The sequence below is a fragment of the Callorhinus ursinus genome, unplaced genomic scaffold (assembly GCF_003265705.2).
Source record: "Callorhinus ursinus isolate GAN/ISIS: 27379988/994484 unplaced genomic scaffold, GSC_fseal_2.0 scaffold6, whole genome shotgun sequence".
NCBI classification, from domain to species: Eukaryota; Metazoa; Chordata; class Mammalia; order Carnivora; family Otariidae; genus Callorhinus; species Callorhinus ursinus.
In genome coordinates this window covers 32992086-33014337 of record NW_027397068.1, presented here as the reverse complement: position 1 = coordinate 33014337, position 22252 = coordinate 32992086, and the positions used below count along the sequence as shown (strand labels likewise).

General features: G+C 42.5%; 1 protein-coding gene across 6 annotated transcripts in view; it reads left to right on the top strand.

Moving 5' to 3' along the window:
- HS3ST5 (heparan sulfate-glucosamine 3-sulfotransferase 5) overlaps positions 1 to 13121 on the top strand; it is a 264957-nt gene extending 251836 nt beyond the window's left edge. For 5 of the 6 annotated variants that reach the window (XM_073893805.1, XM_073893807.1, XM_073893803.1 and 2 more), the window contains 2 exons: positions 2203 to 2341; positions 5836 to 7561. In XM_073893805.1, coding sequence (XP_073749906.1) covers positions 2235 to 2341; positions 5836 to 6766 — 1038 coding nt within the window. In that variant the 5' untranslated portion in view covers positions 2203 to 2234 and the 3' untranslated portion in view covers positions 6767 to 7561. Of the gene's footprint in view, positions 1 to 2202; positions 2342 to 5835; positions 7562 to 11417 lie in introns of those variants that run through there. The other variant, XM_025860618.2, reaches the window with a different exon arrangement.
- Positions 13122 to 22252: the final 9131 nt, after the last annotated feature.

The window sequence follows — 22252 nt, the reverse complement described above, 5'->3', positions numbered from 1 at the left end:
AGTATTTGCATTTCAACAGGGATCAGAGCCCCGTGCTAAAGGCCTGTGGCTCCAACTGTGGACTTCGACATTAGACATTAACCTTGAGACACACAAAATTGACTCTTTCGGGGCAGCCCTGAATCACACGACACAAGTTACTGCCTTTGCCTTCACTTTACCTCTGCCAGTCGTGTAATCACAGGCAAGTTGGAGAAAATTGCCTGAGCTTCGCTTTACCTGTTCATAAAGGAAAAAATTTCATAGGGTTTTCTGAGAATTTCCTGAAATACCTCTTTTTTTTCTTTCCCCATTTTACCTACACACAATGCAAGATGTCTCAGTCAGACGCACAGGCTCACCCAGTGCCTGCAAAGACCCATTTCCTATTGCCTCCTCTCTGCTTTGGCTCCTAGCCTTTCCTCTCTCCCCCTCAATTCCTGTGTCCAGCCACGCCAGCCTTCCTTCGCTTCTCAAACTAGCCAAGCCTTCTTCCCCCTCGGTATTTTTGTGCATGAGGTCTCCTCTGCCTGAAACCCACTCTGCCCTAGTCCAGTCCTCCTTGCTTCTCATCCTCAGCTGTCAGACCAAGTGTCACTCCTCCAGGCAAGACTGAATAGCTTCCTCCCGTTATTCTTTCTCACTGTATCCTGTAATTTTCCTTTGGTATTACAATTTGTAAGTGTATGTGAATCCTATGTTTACTGGTTTAATATCTGTCTTCTCCACTAGACCACAGACTCTCAGTTGGCCACTGTCTCTTTAGCACCTGGTAGAGAATCTAGCACATAAGGCATGTTCCGTAAATATTTGTTGACTGTGTGTTGGATAAATACTGCTCTAACCTCCTCTCCTTTGGGATTTCTTCCTAAACCCTCCTCCCCAGGTCATGTACTACATTCCACAAATCATTCCCATGGAGCTCACATCCCCGACCGTTTCTTCATTTTTTCCGTCAACATTTATTTATACATTATCATTAGGTTGCATTCTCTGGTTGTTTTGCAGTTACTTCTCCCCTTATTAGTTTTCCAAGGGCTAAAACTCTTTCAGGATCTTTTTCGGAATCCCCCATAAACCTAATAGAATAGCTGGAAATGTTCTTGGTGCTCAGTAATCTCTTGCTGAGCAAATGAATAGACCAGTCAATCAGTCCTGGTATATCCCTTTCCACATAGCAAACATGGAAATACCATTGCAAGAAAACAATTTCTACCCATGGCCCACTGCTGGAGTCCCTCTTCTCGGGTTACTATTTTGAGTTTCAATAAGAAACAAACCATCTTATCTTGAAAGGGAGATTGGATTTACTTTTAATAAGAAAGGCTGAATTGAAAGCTTGCATTTTCCCCCCAAATTTAATAATAGCACTCATAAAGCCTTACACTCCTCAACCAGCCTTATTTCAAGAATAAGAGCACAAGGCTTCCCGGTAAGCTTCTGTCATGACAGAAGAATGAGACCCATATCACCAAATCTGCGTGAATTCATTGAGAGCCAGAAGGGGGTCACACAGCAGGGGAATCTAGTCTGAGCATGTGTCCAAAAATCAGTCAGTCCAGTCCAGGACCGGGCAGAGGAGGCGAAGGGCAACATCAGGTTACTTGGAGCCACTGGCCTCCAATATCTGAGGTCCTGATAGTTACCACTGATGACTTCGGGGAATAAAGAACTAGCTTTTGATCTCACCCCCTTCACAATTAGAACAAAACAAAACAAAAAAACATGCAAGTAAAATATGTCATTGCTATGCCCCAAATGATCACTTACTGAACAGGAATTTCTACATTTGTCTGGTTATTCTGGAGCAGAACCTTCAGTTTATTGTTTGCCCTACTGGCAAACCTCAGGTTACTCGGCTGCTCATTTTATCAGTGTTCTTTGAATGACTAACGATAACAACAAATATATGTATGTACACACACAGGGTATATATATGTTATAATATATGCATTAGTTCACTTTGACAATTGCCCAGCAGGTTCTGTCTAGTTAGTAGCTTCCCCCTAGTTTAGTATTTGATCTTATAACGTGGGCCAGGAAAAGGAAGGCAAGTTTGGGTAAATACCTCTTACACCCTGAACATTGTCAAGGTCAGTATGGGATCTTTTCTCCATGAAGTATCACTTAATCGCCTGTCCTCTCCCTCCGTGGCTTTGTGACAAACCACAGAGCCTATTGGAGACGCCTGCTGATGAGTCCCCTTCTCTCCCTGTCTCTCAGGCTGCAGAAGTCCTGAAGGTTGATGGAGGGCCATGCTATTCAAACAGCAGGCGTGGCTGAGACAGAAGCTCCTGGTGCTGGGAAGCCTTGCGGTTGGGAGTCTGCTGTATCTAGTCGCCAGAGTTGGGAGCTTGGATAGGTAGGTAATTCAACACATACTTATGCCTGTGTGACTTCAAGTGTCTCTTGATTTAAACTTCCTTAGGACATAATCCTAAACCTATCCATTTGTTTTCCTCTCTCAAAATTCCCAAGAAACATGCTTTTCTGCAGTATTGGTTTTGATTTATTGAGCCTTTAAAAGAAAGAGCTCCAAGTTGCTCAAACCAAGGTGTTCATCAAGATCCATTTGTATTCTGTGTGCGTTGACATTTGTTTTCAGAGAAGGGATAAAGCCATGTACGTTAAAAATGTCCTTTACTAGAGCTCAGTGTGGTCTGTGTGCATCTGGTTGTCGACCTCTAGCCATCGCAAAATAGTGATGCTGTATCTATTTATCTTCATTTTGAAATTTATGAGTGAGCAATGAATGTGCTACTGTGAGAGTTAAAATTATGTATGAGCCTGGAAAGGAGCTCATCAAGTTGGAATCCATTGCCTTAGAAAGATGGCTGCAGGCTTGGGGAGTTTTAACCATGTAAATTAGGTCTCTTTTCCAGGAGCTGAAAGGACCAGATGAGGAGGCTGTCACTCAGAGTAATTGCCCAGAAAACAATGGAAAAATCCAGGGAGAGGAAATTTACAGAACTAGCACTTGGCTCTAAATAAGCAAACCGTTGAGAGGTACTAACTAGACTTGCAGAAGTCCCCCCAAATATCAGCTGGCTTCACATTGAGTACCTCTGGACTTTCCCACATTTGGTATGATTGGAAAAGACAAGAAGTTAATTTCTGAAATGAGAAGCTCCCTTCTTTGCCCTTTAAAAATCAATTCTTGCACTGGAAAGATAGAAATATGTTCTCTATGAATTCACTTCCCGTTTTCCATGAAAATGCAGCCACACTTAAAATATCTTCCTTACAATTTTCCTTTTCTAATCTATAGGTTTTATCACTAGGTTATTTAATAAATAATATTGCAGTGGTTTTTATTTTCCTTCAGCCAGTGTTAGTTTTGACTAGTAAAGTGAACCCCTCTGATGCTTTTCAATTCAAAAATTCCTAAGTGAACTTCCCACTCACTGGTTGCTAACTATGGGAAATGGTATAAGCCAGAGCTTGTCACTGACTTCAAGTAGTTCCCTAAAGTGGTACTTAGTTATTAATGAATAGCCTTGAGGTGGGCACCATTGTCCTGTCCCTGATGGAACTTTTATGTCAAGTTCTTCCCAATACCTTCAGTTAGCTTCCAATCATTTCATTTTTATTGAGTGGTTGATCCAGTGATCATTAACATAGTAGTTATTTAGTCAGTGATTCTTTTCATTTTCAACTTGGTGTCTGGTCTCTAATGGGACAGCTTTTCGGCTTTCCCAAAACCTCTAATTTGAGAGTTTGAACAAAATTATGTCTGAAATTGACACATACTTACTTAGGTCTATCCTTTAGTAACTGAAGACCCTGCTCTCTGGGTGGGGGGCTGAACTGTCCCTTCCAGTCCTAAGATTCCATGTTTTTTCCCATGTCTGAGGCCCATGCTCAGCATCTACTCTTCGGGAAATAGAAATAATATATTTTCTCCTATCATGAGTTAGGAAGTCAAAAAAGCAGTTGTTCTGCAGGGTATGAGCTGCCAAGGTGGAAGATAGAAAGAGGAAGGAAGGAAAGAAGGAACAGCCCTCTCTAGAAGTAGGGAAATTCTTTCCTGCTCTAACAGGACAGAGATGGTCTGTTTCAGGCTCTCTTGACCAGAGTTCTGCAAGAGAATTAAGTCCTTACAGAAAAGGAATGTTCTGGATGCATTGGAGAGAAGTCCATCCGTTACATTCCACGGATGCTGTAGGGAATTAGGGCCTAATTCTCAACCAGAACCCAAGAAGAGCTAAAAGATGAATTTGTGCTATCCCCATCAATGTCACAATTAAAAATATCTTTGACTATGTATGTGTTGCTGCTTTTATATCTTCCACATAGAGCTCTAGCATATTAATCTTGTTAACAAATTTATAAAAACAAAATTCATGTTTCCCTAAGACATTAAATGTGAACCCCATTATTTTTATACTATTCCGTATTTTCATGTTTTCCACAATGAGCATGAGTTGCTTCTAAAATCATAAAAAACAAAAACACCACAGACAAATAATATATGAGTATAGTTTTCCATAAGCATTATGATAGACGTTTAAACAGACAGGCAAACTCTTTTCCCTCAGTTCTGTAGAATGCCGTGGCATGACAAAGTTTCCCTCTTCCTTTAATTATAAACATTACAGAAGATGAGAATGGTACAATAGGGTCTCTTGGGAAAGGCAAGAGACAGCCTCATTGCCACAGAGGGGGGAACATAGACACCAAATAATTAGGATAGCTAGAAGCTTCAGTTGGAGGATTGGCTTAACAGCCATTTTGACTAGTCTTATACCCTTTAGCAAGAAGGCTAAAATGCCTTTTCAGATAAACTTAGGGAAGTTAGAATAAATTTCAGTTAGGTTCCAGACTGTTAACCCAAAAGGAAACTCCATATGCCACCCATAGACATTGGTCGTGCCAAATCAAGCAGTAACTCTAGTCTGATATCATTATGATTATTACCACGCCTTTCTCTCTGAAAAAAAGCAGTGGTGGTGGTTATTTAGGGCAATGCTGAAGTGGAAATCCTCCTTTCTGGCTCCATCCGTTGCACGTCTTCCTTCCTGCACTTGAGTCCCTGATATCCATGGGCTTGGCAGTGAGAACCCAAAGCTTCTGGCTCTGCCAAGGTCTGGTTGATTTCTGCTCCCAGGCGTGGGAGGTGATAGACAGCATTTGCCGATGGCGCTGGATTTGTTCCTACATTCAGCAAAGTAAAAACATAATCTCGACCTCTTCAGACAGAAAGAAAGAGAGAGAGAGAGAGAGGCAGAAGAAATATAGTATTCGCCTAGCTGTCCCCAAGGCCAATGGCAGAACTTCTGATAGAACGAAAAGCTCAGCAAGTGCCAAGATTGGATTTTTGCAGGTTGTTGATACAACTAGCCATGGGCAGAGACTAGGACCTCTACTCAAATTAGATCTTAGAGAGTTCTAAGTGCCACGTGAGTGCTACTGAGCTGCAAGAAAATACTACCCCACGAAACCCAAAAGACGTGGCCTCCTAGACAGGCTTCGGCCTCCCAGCTGAAAATGGTCATCTTCTGCCTTTCGAGTTTTCTAAATGATGTTAACTGGTGAGCTGTTAAAAGGCTATTAGTACGGCTGGTGTCACTTGTCTGTCCTGTATTGCGAACATAAGTGCACGCTGTAGTCAATTAAGTGCTTGGCGAATAAAAATTTTAAGGAGCCCTAATAAAAATAATCCCATCAATTATGTGTGCTCCATTAAATACAGGGTTGCTTAAAATAAAATTTCCCAAACATGTTCATTAGGGATTGCAGCAGGCTGGGAACCAGAGGTTTTATTTATGCATCTAAAGTCTTACTCCAACTAGGGAAGCAGAAAAATGACAAGTTAGTCGCCAGGAGCTTCTAAAAGCCACTTTCTGTTGCTTTCAGGCTACAGCCCATTTGCCCCATCGAAGGCCGATTCGGAGCCCGCGGCCAGGCTGAGTTCCCTCTCCGTGCCCTGCAGTTTAAACGTGGCCTGCTGCACGAGTTCCGGAAAGGCAACGCTTCCAAGGATCAGGTTCGCCTTCATGACCTGGTCCAGCAGCTCCCCAAGGCCATTATCATTGGGGTGAGGAAAGGGGGCACCAGGGCCCTGCTTGAGATGCTGAACCTCCATCCAGCTGTGGTCAAAGCCTCTCAAGAAATCCACTTTTTTGACAATGATGAGAATTATGCCAAAGGCATTGAGTGGTACAGGAAAAAGATGCCTTTTTCCTACCCACAGCAAATCACAATTGAAAAGAGCCCGGCATATTTTATCACGGAGGAGGTTCCGGAAAGGATTTACAAGATGAACTCATCCATCAAGTTGTTGATCATTGTCAGGGAGCCAACCACAAGAGCTATTTCTGATTACACTCAGGTGCTAGAGGGGAAGGAGAGGAAGAATAAAACTTACTACAAGTTTGAGAAGCTGGCAATAGATCCTAATACCTGCGAAGTGAACACAAAGTACAAGGCAGTAAGAACCAGCATCTACACCAAACATCTGGAAAGGTGGTTAAAATACTTTCCGATTGAGCAGTTTCACATTGTCGATGGAGATCGCCTCATCACGGAACCTCTGCCAGAACTTCAGCTCGTGGAGAAGTTCCTAAATCTTCCCCCTAGGATAAGTCAGTACAATTTATATTTCAATGCTACCAGAGGGTTTTACTGCTTGCGATTTAACATTATCTTTAATAAGTGCCTGGCGGGCAGCAAGGGGCGCATTCATCCAGAGGTGGACCCCTCTGTCATTACCAAATTGCGCAAATTTTTTCACCCTTTCAATCAAAAATTTTACCAGATCACTGGGAGGACATTGAACTGGCCCTAAAATAATAAGTCATATAACACTATGTGTTGTGGCTGGAGACACACAATGTCTCCTCTAGATTAAAATATGCACTTTTCTTAGACACAACTATCCAAGTCATTTTTCCATGTATACTTGTACATACACACTGTGTGACCAAATATAAGATCAATTCTTTTTCTATTGAAAAGTTACAAAAAAATAATTCACTGTCCGAGTAGTTGCATCTTTTAAGATATTTACAAAAAGAAAAGGTGGTGGTATTGGGGGAAAGTGACTTCAGCTATTCTCAAAGAGTTTAGTCTTCCTTTGAGTCAGAATTTGTCGCCCGCCATTTTCATAGAGTTAAGCCAAAAGATGATGTGTGAAAACGTACCAATGGCTGTGAAGCTTCAGGAAGTAGAGGATTCAGTTATGCATTCTTTTCTAAGGGAAAGCTGGCTCTTTAATTCAGCTCCTGAATTGGTGCCGTGGAAACAGAAAATACTATTTTCTTATTATTCGAAAGAATGTCGTATCTCATAAAATTGACATTGTCCCAAAGTTCCTGTGGTGATTTTGCACTATTGTTTTCTCGTATAGACCATGGTACTTGTAGCATGTCAATCACACATTGGAAAGTTTAAAGTCCTTTTACTTCCGTGTTCTGTGTCAACAGAGAGAAATGTCATGTACATAATGTATATTGTTGTAAATACTGGTTTCACACTAAGTAATTCTATTTTGTAAACTGAATATGGCTATTTAATTTATTGTGAAAATTAAATTTATTGTGGTATTTAAAAATGGAATGGATTAAAATCACTCTATGTGCAACCTTTTTTTTTTTTTTTTTTTACTCATTTTGTTTTACACGCCCCCTGCTGGCTCCCCAAATCGAAGCTGTTTATGTGCATACGAGCGTGCTTGGAAAGAGGCGCTTCCTGGTTGGATTTCTGTACCCTTGTGAAAATGTTTTTATGAAGTGAGGTTGAGTATATTAAAAAAAAAAATCTCAGCCATCTGGAAATCTAGTAATAGAGCCACCTCAAAGTGGCTACCTCAAAGAATACTAGTTTTTCTGCTACAACTTTGTAACAATTAATTTTCATGCAGTTTCTGCTGTTTCAGGAGAGAGACAGAAATGCTTTAACATAATCAAGGCATAGAAGAATCATAATTTTATTTGAACCTCTAATCAGAGTCAGACCAGTCGAGAAATTAAATAAAATAAGATTAGTAGGGGCTCCTGGGTGGCTCAGTCGTTAAGCGTCTGCCTTCGGCTCAGGTCATGATCCCAGGGTCCTGGGATCGAGTCCCACATCGTGCTCCCTGCTCTGCGGGGAGCCTGCTTCTCCCTCTCCCACTCCCCCTGCTTGTGTTCCCTCTCTCGCTGTGTCTCTCTCTGTCAAATAAATAAATAAAATCTTTAAAAAAAAATAAGATTAGGAAACTCGTGTGGCCTCTGTACTGAAAGCGGCTGATGCTTCAAAAATGAATACAAACTCCCAGAACTGCCTCTTTGAGATGAAAAAAAAAAAAAAATCAGTCAGCTCAGAAATGATCAAATGCGTAGTGCTGCTATTACTAACATAAACATATGGCTCATATTTCCATCCAGAGAAATTAATGCTAAATTGGGTGAGTGCTAACATCAGATACACTGTATCAGGCTTAAATATAATTCAGAAAACCGTGGAAAGAGGTGTTGACAACAGCAACAAAAAGAGGAATTTTTCGCAATCGTGGCTGCCTATCCAGTAGAAGATGTTTGAGGGAGTTTTGCTCAACACCACACTGAGAGTGCCTAGAGAAATCAGCAAATTACAATGGGCTCCCTTTTGATTGTAGTTAAGTGTTGACTTTCCCCATGAATTGTTTCTCCTGTCCAGTGATTTGATGGTGAACTTCTCTAAATAAGTAGCCCTTTCCCCTCTGGTTCGGTATATATTCCTTCTTAAGCGACACAGCCTTAGTGACCATCTCTCCCGTTTCAGTGAGCAGCGATGCCGTTCTCTAAGCATGGGATAAGCGTGCTGGCAGCACACGGTGACATGCCAGCTCCTCACCGACCGTGCAGTGACCCTGGAGAGAGTGTCTCGGGTCTAGATGCCAATCCCTTCTCCCATAAGCCATGAATGAAATCACACATAACGAATGTAGCATTAGATTTCCTTGTGCCTCAACTGTCAGCCAGCTGTTAGAGTAAACTCTGAATACCGTGTTCAAGGTCATAATCACATGCTATTATCAACTCTTTCTAGAGCACTGCGCGGCTGATACAGTTTTATACCAGTAACTGTGAAATTACGCCCCACTGGAACACGGATGTTTCCGAAAGTCAGCCTGGGTATTCCACCAATAAAACTGAAAAATGGCAGTCTTTTCCTAGGCAACCAGAGAAGTTTTTCTAAAACAATGAATAGAAATTTATCAGTGATCATCTTTTATATTCTAAATTTTTCTTAAATTTTGCTGCTGCTACCAACACTATAGATCTCAGAGTTTATTCAAAGATTCTGTTTGACTTATACTGACTTTTCTGATTGGTTATTTTGGGCTCAGGAAGCCAGTATTTTTTCATCACGCTTGGAAAAAAAAAAACAAACTGTGATTTCCAATAGTTCTGCTTCCTGAATAAGTTTGAGAATTGCTTTAAACCTTGGAACCTCTCCACAGGGACCTAAAGCAGAAGGCCTGGCCTGGGAGGATGCTTTGGAAGCAGGTTTCACTGCACTGAAAAAAAACAAAAAACAAAAACAAAAAAACCTAGCCACAGCCACTGTTGATTGAGCAATGTAGAGAGAAGTAAAAATCCTGTAACTTAATAACGTACCTCCACTGGAGGTTTTAAACCTCCTTGTTTAAAACAACGTGTCCTGTTGTCATCAAATAGGCAGCAGATCTCTAGAGAAATCCTCAGCTCATTACATTAGCTTTACCAGGGCTTTCTTGAGTGAGTGATTCCTTTTACATTATGAAATCTCTGCATTCTTCCTGGAGGCTTGGTGGCACCATACGGCTTTGTGAAACAGTTCTAACTGCAAAGAGAAAAAAAAACTTTAAGCAATGGTGAAGTTTCTGCTGAACCAAAAAAGCTGAAATGACACCAGTGATTTCGGAAGCCAAGGAATGCTGATTATAAGTACACAAACAGGAACAAGAGTCCTGAGGGGTCAGAGAAAAAAAAAGAGACCTACAAACCCAGAGACACACATCCCCAGTTCCACGTCCATCCCCTACTCAACCTGAAATCACCTCACAGAAGCCCTCAGTTGATGAAAGCACTCACTTTTCCTACTAACTTCACTGCCGTATAGAAAACGTCTAAGACATTAGGGTCCTTATCGTGTGTGAGAAAGCAAAGGCATGTGAACCATCATAATCACATCTGATCTTAGATTTGGCACCTTTTATGTGGAGGGACCAGCAAGAACCGTCACTAATTGCCACTAAGGCTGACAGGGCCTCACGAGAGCACTGTTTGGGTGCCACGCCTGGTAGAAGGGCCCCGTGAGGAGTGTTACATGGGCCACGGGAGGCGTGTTGCTGCTAAGGGGAGGTGGGAACCCAGGACAAGAGAAGTCCAAATGCCAGTCCCGCCAATAAGCTTTTGCTTTCTCCAGTTAGCAGTTAACTAAATCGGATTGCCTTCATAAGCCTAATTTGAGAATTTTCTAGGGATGGAGAATTTCAAATGATCGTAAATAGTGTCTTCCTGCTGAAGTCTTTTGTACTTTTTGGCACACTCAGCAGCCATTCTCCACTCAGAAGAACAGTCTACAGTGTAAGCAAAAAAAGAAAACTTCACCGAAAACATTCCCCCTAAAAATGACTAAATACGGCAAAATCTCAGTAATTCGAGCTAACAAGGTGAAAATATAGAATATCTTCAAGCAAACTCATTGCAATTATTCCCAAGTGGATAAGGTGCAAAACTCTACTAACAATATACTGAAAAATAGCTGATTGCATCTGCTTTACAAAATAAAAGCCTCTTAATTGGCATAATTTTTTTTTCCAAATTGGTGTTACTCAAGTATTTCAAAACAGTCTATTCTCTTAAGCAGGTTCCTCAGGCCCCCTAGCATCTGTTTGTCAATTTTCATAGGAAGCCTTTCCTTTAGAGCGAGGCCAAGGATGAAATTTAGGCCCGAACAGGATCATTTGGTAAGGTTCTAATACAGGTGCCTTATTACACATGTTACAAATACAAATGCAAATGCACTTTCAAAGATTTCTTTCCACTTACATTGTATTGTACTTTTGAGGAATAAGAGTGCTATTTCATAATGATTCAAAACAGGGTGGGGAGTTGAAGAGGCAGAACTGAACCGACAGCAATAGGCGTTCCCATAGAAAGCCCCTGACTGGGATCCCAAAAACAAGTGTCTCTTCTTTAAAGGCAGCTCAGTGGAGAAGAAATACTCTGTCAGGCCCAGCACGTAGGTGGTAGCAGGCTTGGTGCCTGATGGGCCTACTTCTCTCCCTTCTGAGTCTGTGAACCGTGTCTGTCCACCAGGTCTTGGGGAGCTGTTGGTGAAAGGGCTATTGTTTCTAAACATACATGCCGCCCCCCCCCTTTAAAAGCAGTCCACCACGAGGGTCAGGGGTTCCCCATAGATTGCTAACTTTACAAAGAGCCTCCACCATTTCTGAATGCACAGAATTCGGCTTCACATGTCCTTTTCAGACGGATGCAGCATTGCTGGCTTTGACGACCGACGGCGGGAGCCATGAGCCAAGGAACGTGGGCAGCCTTTAGAAGCTCCAAAAGGCAAGGAAATGGATTTCCCCTCGACCCTCCGGAATGGAACACCTGTCAACACCTTAATTTTAGCCCAACGGAACTTGTGTTGGATTGCTAAACCTACAGAAATGTGAAAACAAGTTCGTGTCGTTTTCAACCACGGACTTGCGGTAATTTGGTACAGCGGCCGTGGAAAACAACTCCAAGAAATACAGAGAAACAGAGCGCTCGCCAAGTACTGGTGTGTTTAATCAGCTGATGCTGATCATCTTCATAGGGTGATGGGGCAGCAGGCATCGGTCGCAAAGGACCTTTCCAAACAAAGCAAGCGGAAGTCCTGAAGGACAAGGGTAGGTTCCCGGAGGCGAATGCAGGCAGAGTGACCCTCGAGGAGATGCTTACCTGGTGACAAAAACCAGAGCAAGTCTCATCTCTTCTGGGACACTTCCACTGAAGCTCAAGGGGTAAAAAACAACAACAACAACAACAACAACAACAACAAACAGTTTAATGGTAACTTGCAGAGAAGTTTATGACAAGGTATAGATGATGTAACATTTTTTAATATCTTTAACATTAAGGTTTGTACGCTAAAAAGAGAAAATATTTCCAGTCTTTTTACAAGTCCATAGAATCTAGCCTTGATCCAGAATATCTGAAGTCTCCAAAGATCAGAGCCAGGAGAGTTGGTCTTTTTCAAATTGGTCCCAGGCCATTTTGAGGTCCAAATGGACTCAGAAATTGTTCTGTAAGGAAAACAGAGACCTGAGATTCTTTCTCCTGGGATTAATGAGATTCAGAGGCACTTATTGATCACCTAGGATGTTCCCAGCTTCTGAAAGATCTAGCAAACCATTACTAAAGGTCACTAGAAAAAGCCAGCGTTAGAGGTGTGACGAGAATGCAAGAATGCAACCCTCCAGAATTCCAGCCCAGGGCTGCTTGTCAAGAAGTCTCTAAATGGTTCTCTTTATTATTTATGTCTGCCTACTTCCTAAAAGGATTTGAGGTGGTGATTTTCTAATTAAAATTTGTTTCTAATCTCTTTCTAATCTTGTTTTATTGGCTGCATTTCAACCCTCTTGTACTTAATCAACTTTAAATAGTAACATGTATTGAGTCTGTATAAAAATATGAATTAGCATTAAAATTAAAATGTACACACATTTAGTACACATGTAATATGTATGGGCATATTTGTATTTGTAAGCCTGTTGAAAGAAGCTAACGATAATGGTTCATTATGGGACTAATCAAAACCATTCTTTTGTTAGCGATTACCTATCAAATTTGCACAGCTGCCTTTTAAAAATTCCATTCCAAAGGTGTCACAGTCTAGCCAAACAAAGTGAATATACGTAAAGAAAAGAAAAACTCAATAAATTAATATTTCACATCAACTGATCTGGAAACAAATACTTTGATAAAAGAATACAACTTGCCTAATTAAAGTGTCGCTACCTCAAATATAAGAAGTTTTAATGGTAGAAAGACATAGGTCTTGCTAATTCGAGGCGGGTGCTCACACAGGAGGTATCATTCATGCCACCACTGTGTGCATGTGCATGGACACACGTGTGCATGGGTGCAATTCTCAGCGATTCTGGAACAGTGTCTCATCCCCATGTGATTATCGCATTACTTCGGCTTGATGTCCTGAACTGTATCAAGTTTCTCTGAAAGCACAATTAAATTTAAAGGTAAATTTAAGAACAACATGTTTACTTGGCATTATTATCCGTAACTGTTGCGTTTGAGGCACTAATGTAAAAATAGTGTGAAATTCGTAGGGACACAGACCCATGCCTCAAGCTCTGAGAACATGGAATTGATAATTCCCTCCGGGCTCCTGAAATGTCTTTGGGAACTCTATGCCAAAGGTTCAGACAGCACTAAAAACAAACGGTATTTGAGGTGCGTGGTCAGAATCACAAGGGCAGAATAGCCCCAGTGCTTGGCATTTCAACCACAGCCCCATCCTGGGAAAGACTACAAAGGGAGTAGACACCCACCGAGTGTTATCTGTATTTATACACAGGCTAACCAGCTGAATCCAGCCACACAAACCCTTATTTTGAACAGTGTGTTAAATTGGCCAAATTATTGGTGACTAGGGGATCATCTTACAGAAAGTCACTTTAATCTTTTCAAGTTCTCCTTCAAACAATGTCTTTGAAATATTTAGAGAACTAACTTAAAAATTCGTTATGTGGGGCCCCCCGGGTGGCTCAGTCGGTTAAGTGTTTGTCTTCGGCTCAGGTCATGATCCCAGAGTCCTGGGATTGAGCCCCATGTCGGGCTCCCTGCCCACGGGGAGCCTGCTTCCCCCTTTGCCTGCACAAGCTGCTCCCCCTGCTTGTGCTCTCTCTCTCCCCTAGCCCTCTCTGACAAATAAGTACATAAAATATTTTTAAAAATGTTTTAATTCGTCATGTGAAATTAATGATTTTTCAATCTCTTTGGCTGGCTCGTGCCCCCCAAGGGTCCCAGCCTCTGCAACGTGCTCTCAAAGCATTCCCAGAAGTCCTCAAGAGCTTCTTAGCTCTGCTGACAAACAAGCCAACCAGCACCACGGCGCACCTGTCCAGTATGGAGGTCTCAGCACCACCGCCAACTTTGCTGGGCAGTGTGGTATCCCCGGTGGGCATTACCACAGCCTCCACATCCCCAGCGTATGAATGGATGTGAGGGGCTATCCTTCTATTCTTCTGTTATACCACCTTTTAAAAAGTACCAGAACTTTCCTATGGGGATATCAACAAAGCAGCTCTTTCCATTCCTGTGTCAGAATCCACCCTCTCCATATGGCCAGGCTAGAGCAGAAGACAAATTTGGGTAATAGACACTATATCAAACTTAGTTTCTCATGATGAATGATCAATAAACATTTGTGGATTGAATGAATAAATCCTCTTTCATTACGGTGATGGGGACTTTACTGCTGGATTAAGTGTGTTTGCCTATCTTACTCTTCCCTTAGAGTGGGTTCTCTGCCAGGAGAGTCTAAGTCCTCTGTGCAAATAGACCTCTGGTGGCCAACCCACCAACAGCAGTGGACATAGTGCAGGCTTTTGCTGGGCTCACAAATGCCCATTATATGTTTAATGTACTGTAGGATAGAAATGCTAAGGACCAAGGGCTACCTTCAAACTCTGTTCTCTACCTTCTCATGCCAGGCACCAGTGAGACAGTTCAAGTCACTTCACTTCTTCATGCCCTCCTAACATACAAATGGTGAAGCAGTAGATATCAACTTTTATTTATCTAAGAGACCTCACCCCTCCATAAATGTGGATCCCTAAATGTTCTCTATTAAACTGCTAGGTTTTACTCTTAATGAAGCATGAATTAAAACTGTGAATTTCAGAAACAATAAACTAATTGCCATGTTCGTCATAGTAAACCATGCTCTGAGTATCATTGTTTAGGGGATTATAATATGAAAGGTGAGCCGCTCAGTTCACTGGTGGGATAGAAATAGAGCTCTTCAGTGTTGTTTTTAATTACACTTGACTTCTACCTTTTTGCATGGGAATGCATCTTAGTCTGAGAACGTGCAGACCCAATATGACAGACAGTATGATGGATGAGACATAGCCAGTTCACAAGCCCCCAGAGTACTGGAGAATAACAGGGACCTACACACAATAACTCCCTCGTCATCAAGTAGGAGAAACACCTACTTTTATTTGCTTTGACATGTTTAGAAAATCATTAGTAGATATTAATTAAAGAATTATATTAATTGAATTAATTATTGAAGGCCCTGTATGTACAAGGAAAACAACCAAATGATAGATGATCTACTTATTTCTGCTAATGGTAAAAATACTTGCAAATTGAAATTGTCATTCTATGAGTCTAGCTGATTCTTACATATCAGTTGATTGGTTATATCATACAGACACGGGCACATCTTTTAGGGATATACTTTGGCGAATGAATGATTTTGGAAAATTCACTAACAGAAGAGGCCGCAGCTGTGAACAGAAGAAAAATCTTGACCTGAATATCTACCCAAGTCAAACAGAACCACTTCTGTCACGGCACAATGGGTAATATGGCTAACGTCGACCCACTGGGCTGCTTATTTCAGTATCTCACAAGCAGTTCTGGAAGAGACCTAAAAGAAATGTGTATGTCAGTTCCTACCCCTCGTAGTACAGATAGGCAGGCAGCCCAGGTAGAGAGCCACTATTTTCTATTCTAAAACGTACATGTTGACTTAAGTTGTCTTAATAAGTGCAGCATAATTAAGAGAATGATGTCTTTGACATTTCTTCTATATCAGTAAGCAATTTTAGGACAAGGATTATGACATCTACATCTCCCCATCCCATGCAGTCCTGAGACTCCCACTCTACACCATAGTAAATGATTTTTTTTAATCGTTAATGAAAAAATTTAACTATTTAAATAATATCAAGAATAGCAAAAGATCACTGTTTGCTGAAAAGTAGCTTCTGATGCCCGATGCCGCTCAGGGACCGCCAAATATGGATGCTCTTAGATGCATGCATTTAGCGTAGGGCTCCTCATTTGCAGCAGGAGGTACAAGAAGGACCACTGGCTCCCATTGGCAAAGAGGTCAAAGTCAGACCAGTGGCATGACCTCCAAACGAGACTGCAGTCCCTGAAAAACTCCAACACATATCTCATATTTTGACATATCTCATTTTTTATTTTTTTAATTTTTTTAAAGATTTTTATTTATTTATTGAGAGAGAGAGAGAGAGAATGGGAGAGAGAGAGCATGAGAGGGAAGAAGGTCAGAGGGAGAAGCAGACTCCCCACTGAGCAGGGAGCCCGATGCGGGACTCGATCCTAGGACCCTGGGATCATGACCTGAGCTGAAGGCAGTCGCTTAACCAACTGAGCCACCCAGGCACCCTTTTTTTAATACGCCCACACCTCAGAAAATGGTAGCAGGCCCTGTGACCTCTGAGAAGCACCAGTTTCATACATCCAGACCTAAACTCATTCACAACAGGATTGGCAGGATGGGGGGGTCCCTTTAGCATACTCACATTGCTTGACCTTGTCAATTTGTTTGGGAAACAAGAGGGTGGGACTCACAGGTCTGCACAGGAATGCACTTTTGAACAGAGCAAAGGCTACAGGAGAAGAAGTGCAGGAATGCTAATCCATATTCCTACGGAAATGCTCGGGTTTCAGTATTCCTTTTGAAAAAACGTAACTTCTCTAGTAAGTTGGTCACACTCCAAGAGGAATTAAGCTTGAAAGATAACAGAACTTCAAAAGCCAAATTGAAAAGACCAGACCCGAGGCTGTGAAGGGCATTCAGAAGAGAGAGGAGTTTTAACTCAGCTTTCAGAGCATGTTTTCCCTCCTCTTTGAAAGTTTCTGACACTTGCAGAGTTGCTGAAGATTTTCCCACCCGTGACATCTTTCATCAGAAAACCATGAAATAACAAAAAGCTGTTTCTAGGTAGAGCAGGGGGAATGTGAAAGTCAGTTGAAGTAAGTTGCCTCTTATTCTGTTTATTCTGGTGTGTGTGTGTGTGTGTGTGTGTGTGTGTGTGTGCTGCTTCTTGAGCCTAACAATCATCGAGAAAGCTCCCTGAGCCTTGCTTATCTCACTGCAAAGACATACATTCTGTGGACAGTGGAACCAAAGCCCCCAACATGTGGCCCCCAATGGTAAGCAGAGGTCTCAGTGGGTTGCCAGAAATGCATCTCCGTGTCCCGTCAGCCAGGGATGGCAAAAAAATCCAAAGGGAAAATAATAGGAGAAAGGAATAAAAGTAGGAGGGGGGTCAGTACACAACTCAACACTTACAGTCCTGCCTCTTTCGGGTCACTTCTTTTACCCAGAACCCTGGCGTCCTGTCTTTCCCTAGGGAATCTCTGCTGACCCTTTGAGATTCAACTGAGAGTCATTCCAATTCCTACCATGTGCCAGACCCAGTACCAGGCACAAGGAACCTGAAAGTGCACAATGCAAAATGCTGACCTTCAGGGAGCTGTGTGCCAGGCTCACAAGCGGGCCCCACGAACAATGTACAAAGAAAGCGATTGTTCTAAGCTTACCGCTTGACACAAAGAATGCAACAGTGTGCAGTACCAGATGCTGCACACAAGGAGCTGAGTGCTGCTCAGACTCAGTGCTGCGCACGTGGAAAACAGCAGTGCACAAGGTATCTACCCCGTGAGGAGCTGAGAGCAGGCTGAGTGCTGAGCATGAGGGACTCAACAGTGCATGACGCAGGTGCCTGCCCACAAGAAGCTAAGCACCAGGCTCCGTGCTGGACACATGAAGCACAACAGAGCAGAATGAAATGTTCTCACCTGGAGGGAACTGGAGTCAGGCTCAGTGCTAGACACAAGGATCACTGCAGTACGCAACCCAAGCTTCCTACTCACAGATGTGTGCCAGGTTCAACATGGGCAAAATGAACAAGGCAGGGGCGCCTGGGTGGCTCCGTCGGTTAAGCATCTGCCTTCAGCTCAGGTCATGATCCCGGGGCCCTGGGATTGAGTCCCGTGTCTGGTTCTCTGTTCGGCAGGGAGTCTGCTTCTCCCTCTCTCTCTGCCTGCCTCTCTGCCTACTTGTGCGCACTCTCTCTCTCTCTTTCTCTCTCTGTCAAATAAATAAAATCTTTAAAAAAAATGAACAAGGCAATGTACAAGGCAATATGCTTACCCTCAAGGCACTGCCTTCCTTGAACCCTCTGACCTGGTAATGGTTTCTACACCTCCCATTTATACCCTGATAAACAGCATCACTTTCAAGCAAAATATTTTCAGTGTCTATTTCCCCCCATGGACAGTAAGTGTATTTATGATTTCATTTATAATTTATTTGTGTTCATATCCCCGACACTAAGCACAGTGACCACCACCAGTGATGACACAGATGTGTGTGGCTGAACAAAATTACTAAACTTCTGCCCAAAACAATGTCAGTGAGGTTTCAGAAAAACATTTCCTTTGCTATATTTTCGTTAGTATGTATGGTTCAGTGTGCATGAGTGATACTGGTCTTCAGTTCTTACTCTTGTACTGTCTTTATCTGACTATAGATCAGCATCAAACTGGTTTCCTAAAAGGAGTCAGAAAATTTCCCTTCCTCTTCAGTATATTAGAACAGGTATCAGCACATTTTTGCGGTAACAGATCAATAGTAAGTGACAGTAAATATTTTAGGCTTTGTGGTCCACATGGTCTCTGTTGCAACTATTCAACTTTTGCCCAAAGCCGCCATAGACAATAAGGAAACAAGCAGCTGTGACTGAGCGTGACTGTCCAATTGAACTTGATCTATGAAAACAGGTGGCAGTGAGCCAGATTTGATCTGTGGGCCTGGGCTTGTTGACACCTGTTCAGGAATAATTTATAGAGTATGTGAACCATATGGTCTTTGAAAGTTGGGTAGAAATGCGCCTGTACCTGATCTCAGTGGAAAAGACTGCGGAAGACTGCGGTGTTTCCCTAGGAAATAAGATCAGAGGACATCCCATGTTTACCTCGTAACTCTCCCTGCCCCGGTTCTGGAATGACGGCGCACTTCTCCAAGGAGCCAGTACCCAACTCCCTTCGTCATAGAGGCTTTACAGTATATTTTAATGTGTGATAGAGCTAGTTGCCCTTTGTAGTTCTACTTTTTTCATATTTCATCACATATTTCTGTGTCAACCAACCACAGAAAGACAGAGAAGGCTAGCAGGATACGTGACCCAGAGGCCGACCTGCCCCCAGGGACAGGGGCTGGGAGGAAGCGGCTCAGGCCGGCAGGCCAGCTGTGGAACTTGGTAGCTTGTGTATGGTAATATTATGACCATGGGTCCTGGCATGTCTGGTCTAGGAGGCTGAGTCTAACCGAGATGTCAGGCTCTGAGGGCAGTGAATCCAGGTGCAAGTGAAATCCTGAGACTCACTCGTGCTGGGTGGGCAGCAAGTAGCAAGGATCTGCTCCCAGCAGGTTGCTGTCCCTGCAGCAGAAGGTTGGCCTGGCAAGGACAAGCAAAGGCCGAACAGTAGAGGTTCAGGGGCCCGAGACAGGGGCCCCGGCAGAGGCAACGAGGGAGATCCCCTTGGCAGTGCTGCCAGGTATCTGAGGAGGAGACTGAGGCCCAAGATGAGTTACCAAACCTGCAGCTCAGGACAGAGCTGACAGGGACTCAGTGGGATTCAGGCTGAACCCCAAATGTCAGGCTAGGGCTCCTAAGTCCCTCCTGTCCAATGTCCTCAGGACTTGAATGAGATTATGTCTCAAATTCCTTCCACATCTAAGAGTCTAATTAATTAATCCAATCAAGAACAATGAATACTTAGGGCGCCTGAGTGGCTCAGTCAGTTGAGCATCAGACTTTTGGTTTCGGCTCAGGTTGTGATCTCATGGGAGGTGGGATTAAGCCCCATCTTGGGCTTCACACTGGGCAGAAATTCAGCTTGAAGATTCTCTCCCTCTGCCCCTCGCCCCACTCGCAACGTGCGTGCATGTGTGTGTGTGCGCGCGCGCGCGCACACTCTCTCTGTCTCTAAAATAAATAAATAAATATTTTAAAAAACCAATGAGGACTTATGTTTCACCAGCCTATTCTGTGTACCATGCATGCACTCTGCCAGACACTTTACATACATTAAAGGGAAGAAAACTAATGTTTTTTGTTACCAGTGGTGTGTTGGGAAATGTTTAACAACCAGCTCTCTTCAGGAGGGTAGATGAGCAGGGCGGGGTGGAAGGGGAGCCCCGATTTGTAGCATTTTCCAATATCTGTGGTACAAATACTTCCACCAAGATTTCAAGTTACCACCAAGTAGTCATTGAATGCAGAGTTGGGAAGAAATGTGCAGTGGAACACCATTACATAATATTTCCATCCTACAGATACAATAGATGTGAATAGCCTCAAAGCATAGACAGATAATAATAAAATATAATAAAATGATTAGAAAGTGATATGTTTTGAGTATATATTACAGTTGATTTTAATATAATTTATTTAGTTGCAACGAAATTCTTGTGTTTAACAACCAGCTCTCAACATTTCTGATAATTTATCAATCAGTTCTTGCGAGCGGGTATGGGCCCCCTGCAACACACCACTGAGTATTACTTCTTGTCTGCCGGGTGCCACGATTGTCATTTAAGATACATTGGTTCATGAATCCTCACTGTGATCTTCTGAAATAGTTACTATTTTACTGATGAAGGAAAGGATCTCAGAAATGTTGAGTAACTTGCTTGGAAGCACATGGCTAAACAATAGTTGTATGACCTTCACCTTCCAAATCCCTGTATTCTATTATACCACACTGTCACTCAGATTGCAAATGTTTGATTTTAAAGTGTTTTATTCTTTTTTTTTTAAAGATTTTATTTATTCATTTGAGACACAGAGATACAGAGAGAAAGCACACGTAGGGGGAGAGGCAGAGGGAGAGGGAGAAGCAGGCTTCCCGCAGAGGAGGGAGCCCGATGCGGGGGCTCAATCCCAAAACCCTGGGATCACGACCTGAGCCCAGGGCAGACGCTTAACCATCTGAGCTACCCAGGCGCCCCATTAAAGTGTTTTATTCTTTAAGAGAGTAGATTGTGTTCCATGGATACTGAGGTCCACTGAATTCAGCGAGTTTGTGAACACGGATGTGTGTATACAGTCAATGGCACTAAGTCAGTTTGGTTTCAGAAAGTGTCATTACACTGGATATGATGACCGCGTTAGGCAGAGCGTGACCTGTGTCGTCATTTGGAGGAGAATGATAGAGCCCCGGCAAGAAGTCTTTCCAGAAACAGTGGAAATCACCTCAGGCTCTCCTCTCATTTTCATTTCTTTTCCCTAAATTCTTTCCAGCTCACAAAACTAATTTTATTCCTTTTTAACAAGTCAGTGTCTTACACAATGAACCTAAAGGTGAGTATCCAATAACATTTCAACCACTGTTTTCAATGAATTCACATTTGCTATGGTTGTGGTTTTTGTGATTCAGAGTTATTTTTTCTTGTTAAAACAGAATATGATGGTGTTTACTTTTTAATAAGCAACATCACTGTAAAGTTACAATAGGAGACCCTAGGAACAAAATAACTTTAAAACATGAATTCAATTATTTCTCACAACAATCCTATGCAATAGGAACTATTATTATCCTAACTTCATAGTAAACAAATACAAACAGATTAGTAATTTATTCAATAGCATCTTTTTGGTCTAAAGATAAACTCCAAATTCCTTTGGTTTTCAGTCAAGGCCCTCCATAATCTGGCCCCAAATGCCTTTTCAAAATTAGATCTCACTCCTAACTGATGATTATACTCATTAGGACCTGCTTCTTGCCTGTAAGCCTCAGTCCCACCACTGTCCCCATCCAAGATGCCTTCTTCCTTGCCCTCTGCCTATCTGGATCCTCCCATCACACAAAACTCTGCTCTAGTGTCGGCTCTTCCATGGAGACATCTCTGACCATTCTCACCCAATGACACTCACAACCCACTCTTGCCAATAGTATCTTGTAACTTCTCTCAATATATTGCCTTATGTTGTCATTTAAATGTCCATAACCAAAGTCTATCCTCCAATGAGGATGCTAACGTGCTATAAATCATACTTCCACAGTGCCTAGCACAGTTCTAAGAACATAGTTATCCTCAATGCTTTTTTTTTAAAAGTAACATGGGGCTCAAACTCACGACCATGAGATCGAGTCACACACTCCACCAACTGAGCCAGCCAGACGCGGCCCCCCCTGCCGTGCAGTTTCCATTAATGTATTCCATGGCTTATGTAGAGGCTATTCTTTTTATCAGAAATGCA